The sequence below is a fragment of the Dermacentor silvarum genome, chromosome 7, assembly GCF_013339745.2.
Source record: "Dermacentor silvarum isolate Dsil-2018 chromosome 7, BIME_Dsil_1.4, whole genome shotgun sequence".
NCBI lineage: Eukaryota > Metazoa > Arthropoda > Arachnida > Ixodida > Ixodidae > Dermacentor > Dermacentor silvarum.
Window position 1 is genome coordinate 8,518,567 of NC_051160.1, and position 14,073 is coordinate 8,532,639.

Consider the following 14,073-nt stretch of genomic DNA (forward strand, 5'->3'; position numbering starts at 1 on the left):
ATTTTGCGTCCCCTTCCGTGTGAGAAAAATTCATCGGTGAGTGTACTTATTTGCAAAAAGGTTGAATTTCAATGTACCAAAATTTTGATATAATGAAACAAATCACCGATTTTACCGATTTCGTTATATCTAGGTTTAACTGTACTCACATCTTTGACCCGAAGGGTTAGCCGGTAAAAAAAAAGCGTAACTGTATTGCGTCATTTTTTGTATTCTCAATTGCGAATGTTGGTACTGGGAAATTGTATAGTATCATAATTGTATAGAAACGAGATAGTATCAACAAGGTTCTAATGAATTATACACTGCTCCGAAATATACCTCTCATTTGCGAGTAGCACATTAGCAATACCCTTGCAAACATTGTATCAATATTACGTAAGCTGTAAACTAGGATATCACACTTGTCCACTTGAGATGCTCTAACAGATACAGTATACCGATCTGTTTTTGTTGCAGAGTTACAGGTTTCTAAACTTTGTGCTTCAATTTTATTGAAACATACCAATTTTTGGATACTCTTCTAAAAATTGCAGGTCTTAAATCAGAATTCTGCTTCCTAGTATTTAACTAGAACTTTACCTCTTCTCTCAAATGCAAAAAGTTTCATTCAAATTGGCGAAGCAGTTGTCTCATTAAAAGCATTGCTGTGTTTTACATGTAGTACGTATCTTAATAGGGAAATCAGAGTTGGCCCCGAACGAAATTTTTTTTTTTTTTCAAAAGAAGGACACTTCTAGCACTGCGAGGATGTGTAGACGACACAGTGGGTGCGCCGAGAGAAGTGCGTAAAATTTAAACCAAAGCCTGTATGGAGGATACTCTCTCCCTGCCAGCAGGGATGGTGTTCCCACGTTACACGTGTAGCACCTGCAGCCGCATTGCTGCTGTACCTTGACATGACACCTGTCACAACTGTGTCACGACAAGAAACACAGAAAGCACCTACTGGGGCAGTATTCTATGAATTTAATTTTCCATTGCCTTCAGTCATTTGCATAACTGCCGCCACTATTGCCGAGACCAGCTAGTTAATGTGACACATAAGAAAAGAAAAATTAAATGTTCCGAAATATGGGCCCCGAGTCACCACCAGCCACAGGCGTCTGCAACTCGTTCTCTGGTAGCCATTTGCATGCGAGACTTGTTCAATCAGACCACTTACGAAATTCCCTCGAGGTGCCACGTTTAAGAATCTAGACAAAGTGATTGGCAAAAGGCCTGGAGGTTGCAAGCCAGATGGAGCACAGATGCTCCCAGAGACTAGGCTGCTGAATTCGCTTCATCGCCGCTCCTCGTGGTATTTCAGTCAATTAACCTGTTCCGTGCCACAGACGAGTTGAGTTCATACGTGCCTTTCTTGTAAAAACAGCCAAGGACAAGCTCGGCTCCTTATGTTCCTGCAATGCCACCAACGAGCTGGTTTCGTAGCGGTGGCTTTCCGTGGAGCAACGCAAGCAGGTTTATTCCGGTGGAGGAAGCAAAACTTGTCCATCTTGAGTCAGAAGTGGCACACAAAGGGTTGGACTGATACCCAGAGTTTGAAACAGGCCTTTGAAAATGGATAAATGAACCCTGTTTGCATGCATCCCTTCTTACAGATATTTGTTTTACGACCGGCACAGCTCACCTGGAGAGGAACGGCCTGGCTGCCACCGCTTTTTCTTGGACAGAACCAGCAGCACGACGGAACCAAGCACTGTGGCCGAGCCAGCCACCAACACTACGGCCAGGGGCCACGCCTTGTCTCCTTCGCCACCTGCATGACCGGCCCAGAACCGAGACGTGTCTTCTGACTGCCCGACCCATTACTCAGTAAAAGCTCAAAGAAACACGTACAACAAATTATCAGACATAAAGAAAAGTGAATTTAAGATTTAGTTCTCCATCCTTTATTGTGATTAGTATTCTGCTGCCATAGTGAAACTGAAAGAAAAAAAAAAAAATATATATATATATATATATATATAAACATGTGAGGGGCGCAAATGGTACAGTCGTTGAAGGCATAGCGAATGTAAGGCATGACAGACGTGCGAGTTACGTAATTATTTCTGGAACTAGGCTGCCAGTGTGGGCTTTCAGATCACATTCATTAACTACTGATTCTGGCGGCTCGTTCCAATGCGCTGTATTGATGGGCAAGAACAATTTATTAAATGTGGTGGTAGTACCATGCAGGCGCTGCATACTTAACTCTTTCATTATGCCTATTCAGATCAATCGTCGCTGATCGAAACTTTAAATCGCTGATTTCGACATGTTGGAGTCCTTTCTCATGCACCTAGCACCACGCAGTGGTTAGTCCAGGCCCTGTCACTTTTTGAATCGGTATAAATTTTCCTGCTCTGGCCATGTTGTCATTTTTAACGAACCTTTTTGCAAACTAATCTGCTTGTGTTGTAGCGATAAGGGGCATGGCTGTTGCACTCGAGAAAAGAAAAGCATGCCACTCGTGATTATGCTGCACTAATATGAAATTTTTGTGATCAAAAGACTCAAAGCAAGTCACATATGAAATTTTGTCGCCGGCTTTGCTATCTGACAGTGTCGAGCAGCAATAACTACCCGTACATGACACCAGCTGTTCACTAGTGAACTTTGGTTTGTAGTCTGGGTAATTCTACTCTACCAAAGCACATTTTGGAAGTTCCACTGCATGTCCAACATATGAACCTGGCGTTTTCAGCCAGTTTCCAAGAGCTTCAACTTCGCTTTGTCTCAGTAGGGGGCACATCAAGTGTTATTATATTGAAGGTCGCTCCCATGAGGGCGGCGTCCTGCACGACGGTGCCACAAGAAAAGCGTCCCACTTGGAACTACATTGCACCCACACCTGAATTTAGTGACGAGGACTCGAGCATAAGTCTGAAAATGGCAGCACCTCAAACCTGAAAATGGCAGCACCTCAAACTCTGACAATATTTTGAGTCAGCCCGCGACATCCGCAGCTGTCCACCGTTGAGTTTTGTCCTAGAGTGGTCTCCTTCGCAGTGCCAGATTATTTGCCAATTTTTGTGAACGACCCGAGAGCTATGCTGGTTATCTGTAGGGTGCGTGCTTCGCTTGGTCAGGATGTGCTACCATCGGCTGCAAAGAAACTTCACGCCAAGAAGGCCAGCCGGAGCCCAGCAAGGAACGCAAACTTGAACAAAAAACAAACATTTTGTGCGAAAAGTGCGGAGTGCACCTATGCCTCACCAAAACCAGGAACTGCTTTAACCGCATGGTACTAGCGATGAAGCAGTTCCTGGTCTAGTTTCTTTTTGTATCCGAAGAACAGCAGTGTACTGAGCATTTATTTTTTTCAGATGCTATTCCTGGGTGATTTATCTTTAAGATGTATATTCTGAATTTCCTTTGACATTGGTTTTGTAGATAGTTTTCTTTATTGTCTTTTTTATAAAATCGCCAGAAATATGGCGAGTTTTAGAACTTTTGCGTGTCATCAGGTAAGTTTTTTTGCTTTCTAACTTAAGTTTCTGGAAAGAGCATTTCAGAAATATTATGTACAATTGGCTATGCTGCAATGTGTGCTGGAATATTATTTTGAGTGTAAAAAAATATATCCCGAGACCTTTAAAAAACAATCATATTCGCACGGTAACGAAAGAGTTAAGGCTGCAGCAGAACTGATAGTTTGGCGAGTGAGGGCGCATTCATAGTGAAATATTTAGTGCGCACAATAGACAAAGACACAGTGAAGGGGGACACACGGGCGCTTACTCACAACTGCTTATTTTTGGAAAGAAACAGAATATAAATACTGTGTCCTTGTCTATTTTGCGCACTAAATATTTCACTATGAAGAGTTAAGGCTGTTAATTAGCAAGAGTGCAGTGTGGAGGAAGGAACAAATTATTATGCAAGTGTGGGAGTAGAGGTTGTGGAAAAGACAGTTCTTGCGGTGTGTTGACAGAGAAGAGAGGTTAAGAGATCATTTGATAGCACTAACACTTTTGCACCAGTAATACGTTGAACTTGTGAACCTCGCAGCAAGGTTCTGGACAGCTTTAACTGCAAGATTAGGTACATCTGATGAGGGCTCCAAATTGGCAACACCAAATTCGAGTTACGTATGAATGAACGTTTCGTAAGCAAGCTTGCAGATAGGAGAGCGTGATGTTGATAGCGCCCTTTTGATCAAGCCGAGCAATTTAACAGTCAGCAGCAAACTTTAAGCTGTGGTCAGGCCACATGAAATGGCTCAAGATAGTAATAACCAGGTAGCGATATACCAGCTGATGTGAGAACCGAAGTGTTAAGGGTATAATGATAGCTACTGTTATTTTGCTCACAGGAGACACACATGGACCTGCATTTAGAAATGTCTAGTACCATTAGCCAGCATGAACACCAGTTAGCTATCTTGCTGAAGTCATTTTGTAGTAATAGATGATAATTTTGAGATAATATGCACCTATATAGCATGTAGTCATCAGCGAACAGTCAGACTGACAATGATATGTTATTAGGGAGGCCATTAATGAAACTTAAAAAGACAATCTCAATAGAGACACCATTTAAATAGGGAAAAACTCCTGCAAAGTTCAACTCCTCATGTTGTGCAATGGGTATTTTGAACCCCGACTGCCTTTCAGACAAACGTAAGCCAAAGCCTGATGCATTGCCAGCCACTGTAACGACACTTATTGCGAATTTACCGTGCAACAGACGACACAACGAGCCCCTGACAACGGCGACTCCTCTTCTGGCGACACGAGGAGTGTGCCCCAACCAAGTAGGGACTCTGGGTGCTCTCCTCTTGCAACACAGTGCTGCAGATAAATGTTGGCAATTTCTCGTCCCCAATACAAGTTATTTATTTATGGCTCGCCTCCTTCATTCTTCGGCTAGCGCCACAGAATTGGTGACCTTGGGAGGATCAACTACAAGTCTGAGCTGCCCGCCGATCGACCAGCATGCAAGCTTTCTTCAGTAGCCTTACATCTGCACAAGTTCTGGCCCTCCGACACACACCTCTGGCTGGCCCAGGTGAACAGCCAGTTTGCTGTTGCAAGGATCTCATCACAGACACAAAGTTTTATTGTGTTGTTTCTGACCTGCCACCCGAGATCGCAATCGAGGTACGAGATCCAATTCTCATGCCTACCTAGTCGAACCCGTATGACACACTTATGGCTGAGCTTCTGAGACGCACATCCCTTTCTGACCAGTGCCAACTGCAACAACTTATCTTGGCAAAAGAACTTGGTGACCACAAACCTTTCCAACTCCTGCGTCACCTTCAACAACTTCTTGGAGACAAGATAGCTACTTTCGACCACGACCTCCTCCGTGAACTGTTCCTGCATCTAGTGTTTGCAAGGTGCCCGTGTCCACTACCGAGTTATCACAGGATCAGCTTGCCCAACTGCATCATGGAAATAAATTGCTCGAAGATCGGCTCCATGGATACCTCGTCATCGCACCCCGACCCATCGTCTCTCCTAGTTTCATCGGCTGTACAGAGTATCCGTGACGAGAAGTTCCATCAAGAAATCAGAAAACTGTCTGCTCGGCTAGCGGCCCTCAGCACTGCTCCACGTCTCGCCACAACGTGCTGGTATCAGCGAGGCCACCTGCGAGTGTACAGTCCCTTGCTCCTTCCAGGGAAACAGCCCGGCTCACCATTAGCAGTGACAAAGCTTGAAATACAGACTGACCAGGTCACATGCAAGCATATGTGCATGCTTGCAGCAACAAGTTGACCAGCTTTTCTGGCTGCTTGTGGTATAAAGACTTATTTTCTGGCAAATTCTCTACTTCGGACCCCATTTATTCAGACATTTAGACGGTCCCTGCCCCATGATGCACTGCCCGTGCATCAAAGTGCTGTTTTTGGATTCTCCATTCATGTCCCGGTGCTCCAGGGTAGTGTGTCATGTTCGTTGAAGGAACACGGTATGTGGTGTACATGGAGTGGTGGAACAACAGTTCTGTGCTTTTGCGACGAGTAGGGACAACTACGCCACGGTTACGTTACCATGAAACAACGGACATCAAAGAAGAAAAAGTGCATGTGGTGGTGTGGCGCGAGTAGCGAGCGCGAGAGCCGCCATTCGATTTGAAGAAGACGAGACTCATCGAGGGCTGCCAGGAGAAGCGTTGCAGCAACTCGGTCCCATGGGCGATTGCTGGCAGCTATTGGTTCGCTCGGGCGCCCGTGTCCTACAGCTTCAGGCCGGAACTGCCGGTGAGCGCGGGCAGCTACTGGTTCGCTCGACCACCTCCCGTGCGTACAGCCACAGCCTGGTCCCGCGAGCGATTGCGGGTGGCTACTTGGTCTGTCCAGCCGCCTGGTCCGGAAGTGAAGGTGGGACCTGCCGAAGAGCTCGTGCGACTCCGTGGTCCGTCCCGTCATTGGGCCAAACTCTCAGTGCGAGTTGGCCGACAAGAGCAGGTGGTTCTGCGTCAAGACCAACTGTCGGAAGACCAGCAGGCACTCACTGCGCCAGCGTCACGTCGGCGTCGTTTCTCCATGTCTGCACCCCCATCACCGTGTTCCGAGCTCCTGGGCCCACGAATCATCACAGCCTTACTTCGCCACCCACAGAAGCACGCCCCAGATGGGCGGGAGATGACGCCCACAATACGAGTGCGGCTGGAGTGCCCCCGACAACTGCCATCCCAATAATAAGTGGTCCCACCACGTACAGCTTCAGAGGTCCATTCGAAAAAAGCAGACAGCTCGACTCACCCGAGCTAGGCCCCACGAGCCACCAGCCGGAGGACTCTGCAGAGCCGTTTAATGTGCTCACACGATGGTGGACGGGGTGGCAGAGGCGGCTGCGGTTGCCACCACACACGGGACCGGCCCAACTGGGGAACGACGGAAGGCGTGGCGGGGGCGGCATCTCCAGAATGGCCGACGGCGGAGGACCCAAGGAGCGCACTGTGGCGCAGTGCGGGCAGCCAGCATGCATGCCGTGCCCACCCAGCACCACCAGCCACAGCAGGCACACCACCACCACCTGGGAACCATCCCAGCAAACACTGATTGACGAGGAATGCAAGGCCAAGCTGTATTATGGCACGCCTGCCAACCTTAAAAACACTACAGTAAAAGCCCATAAATACAATATTTTGGTTAGAAATGCTAGGACTTTAGCAAAAAAATAAATACTAAAATGGGTGTTTTACTCAAGGTGTTCTTAATAAGATAATTACAGTGATATCTCATTGATATGATCTTCAAGGGAACGGGAAAATAAATTGTATCATCCAACTAAGTCGTATTATCAGGAAAAGAAAAAGTATAATGTGCAGAATCGGATCAACGAGGCTGCACTGCATGGACACTGAACACTGTAATCACAGCTATAATGATATGCCCCACAAAGGGAATTATTCATGTAACAGCAGCCAACCTTTTCGTTGCTGTCGTACACTGGCTCTGTGGAGTGGGTTTGCTGCAGGTATGTGTCCAAAAAATCGAGCAGGCCCAAGAAGCCCAGCTCTCAAAATCAGTCAGCAACAGTATCTGTATTTTTTAAATCAATTATGCCCTAAACTCGGTGCAAATAAAACATAGTAAAATAATTGGCACCTATACAACCATCATATGCTTATAATGAACGCAGAAAATAAAGATGGTATTTTCATATTAGTATATGCGAGATGGGACTTGGCTATAATGACGTTCAACATATTTTGTTTTATGTGGGCCACTTTGTTGCAGGAAAAGTTCTGTAAACTTGTTAGGTTGTGCCTTCTTTGGTTATTTTCAAATGCAATGTAGTCCTCCTTTATTGATACGGAGTTAACTAGACTAGAGAAAGTGCTGTGAAAGTTTGTGACATCACAGTGAAGTGGTGCATCACCACTGTTACTCCCGTCTTTTGTTCCTGCTGCATCATTTCTGGCTTACCCAGCCTCAGTAGAAGAGATATTATATTGTAGATTTCAGCATCACATTCGATAGTCATTATAAGTAGAGGCGGGCAAATATAAACTTTTTTGACTACAAATAGTAAGCATTGAATATCGAATAGTCAAATGCAGACGCATATATTTAAAACAGGAAACCACATTTCAGTATAGTTAGGTACCACACTTGTAATGACCAGTAACAAAATAGACAGCTCAGTATCAGAGACAATTAGGATCAGTTTTAAACATAAAATTACCAATTGTACAGCTTTCAACGTCTTGAGAACCCAATAGCAAGCAAGCCTTCCAAGGATATATAGCTGCTGATTAACTGGTTGCCGCTAAATAAATGGTTACTGAAAAAAATCAGAAGTTGTGGAAAAAAAGAAGAAAAAGTTGCTGAAGGACTTGTCTGCTGGCATCAAACGTATAAGGGCTCGTTGTAAGGAAAATGAAAATATCACTGGTTGCAGCATAAAGGACGAAACTACTAGTACATAACTAGACTGCCAAATACACTAAATGACAGACTACAAGCAAAAATCACAGGTTTGCATGCAAGCGGGCTAGTGCCGTGCAAAAAAAAAAGTAAAAAGCCTAATGACGCCGTTTGTTGCTGCACTGCCCCCCACCATCGCAAACTTTTTCAGTCGTTTCACTTCTGATACTTTCCGATACTTGGTTCAGCAGACAGCAGTGGCATAGCCAAAAATTTCTTTCAGGGAGGGGGGGGGGGGGGGGCTGATGGCCACTACCACTCCTCTCCCTTCAATTCTCTCTCTCGGTATATATATATATATATATATACCGAGTGCGCGAGGTATTTAAGAACACTATTCCTTATCGCCATAGACAACATCAGGCTCAGCATATCTAGGCACGCGGCTTCTTGTTGGTTGACCCCTTATCATTTATACTGCACAGTTTGTCCAAAGATGGAAGCGTACAGGTTGACGCAGGAAATGAAACGCCATGCAGTTCTCGTTGTCCTGGCGGCACACCACAGTGATTTGGAAATTGCCACCTTTCTGAATGTAGCGAAGTCTTTCGTTTACAAGGTGCAGATAGAAATTATGTGTTCTGGTGGTGACGTGGCGTCTGTGGCGAAAAGGAAAAAGCACAGTCAGCGGTCAGATGTCAACAGAACCTCTAGTTTTCTCCGGCGGCTGCAAGTCGTCGCGAGTGACGGCCCAGGGAAGTCAATGCGGGCCATTGAAAAGGAGCTCCAAGTCAGTCGACTGTCAGGCTCACTGTGCACAAGGACTTGAGGTACCATTCCAATGTCATGAGGAGGAGGCAATTCATGTCCGATAAAACTTTGGAGAATTGTATGTTCCAGTCCAAGCACTTGCTAAGCAAGCTGAAGAGACCTGAGGGGCCTGGAATGCTCTGTTTTTTTTTTTTTTTTTCAGATGACAAGAACAAAAACATTAACTGCCGTAACGACAGGTGGCTTTGCGCAAGCGCTGATGAGGTGCCTACAGTGATGCACACAAGATTTCCATTGTCTGTAATGGTGTTAGCCGTCAGCAACGAGGGTGACGTCATGCCGCCACACTTTTTTGCAATGTTTAATGCAACCAATGTTTTTGCAAACAATGTTTAATCAGAAAACAACGCCACTATTTTATACAGGGAGCGCAATCACAGTTTCTCAGTGCGCATTCGCGTTCAGCTAAAGCGTGATAGTGATATTGATGCAACACTTACTCACTTATCACCTGCCTCAATAATCCTTTTGGCAGCAATTATTAATCAAACCCATTTGTCACGTCTTCTGGCAACCACAGTGCAGGCGTAGAAGTCTGGCTTACACTTGCAGTCTCTACAATGAATTGCCAGGTGGCCCAATGCTGACTTTGTTATTATGCTGCCTCAGCCTGTCATTCAGGCACTGCTCAGTTTGGCCCACGTACTTTCTACCACAATCTAAAGGAATCTCATAAACGACTCCTGCCTGACAATCTACGTATTTGTTATCGTGTTTTGTGACACAGGCGGGTGCCTTGCGGAAAAAAGGGCAGGTCATTCTGCAGAGATTAGAAAGCTTGCACGGGACAGAAAACTCAACATTTACGTTAGCTCACTAGGCAGTCTTTTTCACATTGTGCAACATGTGGTGCATGTAGGGTATGACAGCTACCTTTTCTTTTTCGCGAGGTGGCTCCTGGTCCAGTTGGCGAGTTCGCGACTTCTTCAGGATTTTTTCCGCTACGGAAACTAGTACAGGTTGCGGGTAACCTGCCTCTTCCAGTCGGTCAATCTGCTTAAGAAAACTTGCCGCAGCTCAATGTGGACAGGACTTCTTAAAAACATTCAGCAGGCACACGTTAGCAATACTGCGTTTAACTAGCTTAGAGTGAGAGGAACTAAAAGGTAGCAGAGGTTTACTAGCCCGAGGTTCATACTGCCAACAGACGTGGTTACTTGCTAAAAACAATCCAAGATCTAAAAACTGGATGGAGGAATCTACCGTAAGTTTGTGGGCCACTTCTATGGGAGATAGAATCGGCTTGAAGGTTGTCAATGTTTGACTAACGACCAAGTCGGCGTCAATGAAATTTTTACCTACGAAAATTAGGAAGTCTTCAATGAATCTAAAAACTTTGACTAGACCGCTACCCTTGAGAATGCTAGACATGGTTCTGCCAGCATGAGCTAAAAATAAGTCGCTCAAGATCGGAGCTAAACACGAACCTATGCAAACGCTGTTCTTTTGCAGGTACAAACAACTGTCCCATTTAATATAGGTGGAAGCCAGGTAAAGTTCGAGCATAGCCAAGAATTTGTCTTCCGGAATACCCGCTTCATTCTGAAATGACAGGGAGTCATAACTGTCAATGCCTTTCTGGACGCACTAAAGAAATTCTGCTTTTTGCATGCTATATTATAGATCCTTCAGATCTATGGAAAAGGCCTCTAATGATATTGCCGGCTGCCATGACAAGTAATCAACCACTCGTGCGGAATCATTTACAAGCTAAGGGTCGTCTACTGTTAGAAGCTTGAGCCTTTCTCACAGAAAAGCAGCGAAACACTTTTGCCACGTATGCGCTCCAACACAATTACTCTTAAAGGGCAGTTATCTTTATGGGTCTTGGCGTTGAAGAAGACTTCGAGAGTGTGCACTTTGCTATTTCTAATGTCCCTAGCTAATTTTGACAGGTTCATTTTTTCGCACAGCTTCTTCGGTTCATATTTCAACTTATTGAGCGATACATTATTGTGACAATGAAAAACAGAACTTAAGACTTTCAACGCCTTCACGTTGTATATCTCTCGTGGAAAGATGGCAAAGCCGCCTTCTTTGTCCGATGGGAGTATGCAGTAGGCGTTCGTTTTCGAATAAGACACCAGATGATTAATTGCGGGGCGGCCGGGGTCACACTGGTCCCGTAGAAGAATGTCCACACCACTTGAAACGCACCAATCCACCTCACTCGCGGGAGCCAAACTGGACACTTTTCGCACCAGGGAAAGCTTTTCTGGAGCAGTGGTCAGCAGCTTCACGGAAAACTTCGGCCATAGAGCGAGACCATCACTGCCACACTGGCGCTCGGACTTCGGCACAAACCCTCCTGCTCACTACAGCGGAGGATCAACACACATAAAGACATTTTGAGCTATTTTAAAATGTGTCAATCCCACTTAAAATGTCACACATGAAAAGCATAACATGTAAATGCTTTGAAGGATGCAGAAAAAATAAATGCCTGGCAGAGTGCATGCAGCACTTTCCTTAATCGTTACATGAAGCTGATAATAGGAAAAACACTTAAATCTTATCTCTGAACTTTTGTGTGCTATTATTGGTCTCAAAATAATATCACGATTGCAAGCATGGATAGTCTGCAATTATTCTTGGTAGAACTCATTCACTACTATATCTCCACAATGAGAAAAAAAAAAAGAAGGAAGGCGTTGCTGAACGACGACGCTCAGTTTTAGCAGGTGAAGCGGATAGTTGCTATGTACCTTGCTTTGTACGTGCACACAGGCGCCCGTTTGTTTACAGTATGGCCGACTCGTAAAGCGACTGCAGTTAGACGTCACTGAGGTGGGGAGTAAAAACACTTTGCGATAGCCTGCCCTACAGCTTTTCTCTCGTTAAAATTACAGATGCCTTAAAACACGCAAAATAATTGCTTTTCTTACATGAACGCTTCTCAAATTACGAACGCTCAATGTCATATTTTACCTTGTCTCTACGGTAGAGAGTACACATTCGCTTCAAGTGCGAAGTCGAATGAGTTTCTCGAACTCATTCGATTGTGGAAGTCATTCGATTCGAATGGCATTAAATCGTCCAGTGTGACAGTGGTATCACACAGCACAGTTGTTTCTCTACAGTATCACCGCTGTTAATATTGACAAGTATGAAAAAGTGGAGGGCATCCTTTCTTGGGGTATGTGTAGAAAAATTTCGATGCAAACACGGAGGAAAGAAGAGACACCACAATGCTGAACTAGCAACTGACATATATTTGAAAGAAAAAAAAAAAAAAAAAAACGGATCAACCCTCAAGCATCAAAACGCCGACGATTGCACAGTGGCAAGGTACAAAAATCTCTTAATTGATGCCCTATGTATTTCTACTTTAGCCTTTTAGGAAAGCTATCTCTTTAACGCCTCAAATATTTATCTTGCGGATTGATGTTCCAGGGTTGATACATTTTTTCAAATATATCTCAGTTGCTAGTCAAGCATTGTGGTGTGTCTTCCTTCCTCCGTATTTGCGTCTAAACTTTTTCGCTGGCTTTCTCAAGTTACAGTACTGGCCCAGCAAGCAGCACTTCTGCAATTTACCAAGATGGATTACCAACTAGCCCAGCTCAAGTTCTTCGGGGCAACGAACTCCAGGTCACAGGTTCGATTCTCGGCCGCATTTCGATGGGGGCAAAATGCAAGAACGCCCGTGTGCTTGGATTTCGGTGACCCCAGGTGGCATTACACTGAGCATGAGCACCAGTTGCGACCAATCAAAATTTGATTATATGCAATCAAGTCGGGTGTAGCTCAAACCCCGTGTGAGCGATGTGCGCGACGGCGACGAAACGGGCCGTCGCGAGAACAGATCGTTCGTTCTGGTCGCTCGGTTACGGAAATCTAGAATTCGACGAGTGGACGCGACAGCCACATCTGGACTGAGCACGACCTACTAGATTGAGCACGCCGTTCGCTTTCATCGCGTTTAAACACTTCCTGGTTTCGAATCATTCGTATCATGTGATCAGACATTTTTATGACGCGAGTGCTTCAGCCGCTGGACTCCCAAAACTTCTATACAGGCGCAAGTACGTGGTTCCGGACTCTGGTCCCCCCTCAGCTGCAAATTGCCACCGTTTAACCGAGTACTGCTGGGAAAGGCATCGAAAAGGTTGGACGTCTAGAGCGCGCTGTGCCAGCGCAAGCTGAAATCATCCACCGCAACTGTTGGCAGACAAGGCGCGCCGTCAAGCGACCCCAGGCAGCAGAGAAACCAGTCGCTGAACAGCATTCGAATCTGAAATATACCAGAGAATGCTGTTGCGCTCTCAAATAAATGTTACGGGCACTGGCCTGCAACGTCATATCGAAGACACCAACCAAACAACACAGGTCAGCCGAATCAGCTGGCTCTAAATCTGGCGGCATAAGGCAGAAACTGGTTTACGTGCAACCGCTAAGGTGTTTGAAACTATAAAGCCACTGATAGCCACTAATGACCTCACCTTCGACAACATCCACTGAAGCCAAAACATCATGGCCTTGATTTCAAGGCGTCGTCGACATCACGCCGAAGGAGCGAACCACCGTCGACCTCGTCGTCTGCTGTTTTCCTTTGAATGCGAAGGCTACATCGCCACAGATGATATCACAAACTGCACGCGAAGTGAACGACAGAAATGAATTAAATGCAAAGTATTGAAATGTTTATATTTGGAAGCACGCGAGATCCCCTAAGGGCTGGAGCGGGCGGAGGAGCAGATACCGTTTTGATTGGTTGCCTCTGTCACGTGATGCAAGCGTGCGTCCAGTGCCGCCTTTTGGCTTTGTAATGCCAAGCTGTTGACATGGCCTCCGAGATTTTGTGCGCGCGTTGATGGGCTACGTTTAAAGCCCCTGGAAAAAACTTTAATTTTTTAGGGGCTTTACTACCTGTACATGAGCCCGACACGAGCGGGTCGAGTGAGAATTCGGGCTGACCGAGCCCGATGTGA

The 14,073-nt window shown here is 45.5% G+C and overlaps 1 protein-coding gene and 1 long non-coding RNA gene across 3 annotated transcripts in view; one reads left to right on the top strand and one right to left on the bottom strand.

Moving 5' to 3' along the window:
- LOC125946612 (uncharacterized) overlaps nucleotides 1–6,805 on the top strand; it is a 32,794-nt gene extending 25,989 nt beyond the window's left edge. The window contains exons 2-3 of the long non-coding RNA XR_007467705.1: nucleotides 1,626–1,815; nucleotides 4,858–6,805. This is a non-coding gene — a long non-coding RNA (uncharacterized LOC125946612). The remainder of the gene's footprint in view (nucleotides 1–1,625; nucleotides 1,816–4,857) is intronic.
- LOC119457504 (uncharacterized) overlaps nucleotides 1–14,073 on the bottom strand; it is a 33,447-nt gene that overhangs the window by 19,168 nt on the left and 206 nt on the right. Inside the window, exons 1-3 of one of the 2 annotated variants that reach the window (XM_037719090.2) lie at nucleotides 13,585–13,865; nucleotides 6,701–6,974; nucleotides 1,631–1,759 (exon numbers count right to left, since the gene is read on the bottom strand). In XM_037719090.2, the coding sequence (XP_037575018.1) occupies nucleotides 1,631–1,759; nucleotides 6,701–6,974; nucleotides 13,585–13,617 (436 nt within the window). In that variant the 5' untranslated portion in view covers nucleotides 13,618–13,865. Of the gene's footprint in view, nucleotides 1–1,630; nucleotides 1,760–6,700; nucleotides 6,975–13,584; nucleotides 13,866–14,073 lie in introns of those variants that run through there. The other variant, XM_049670137.1, reaches the window with a different exon arrangement.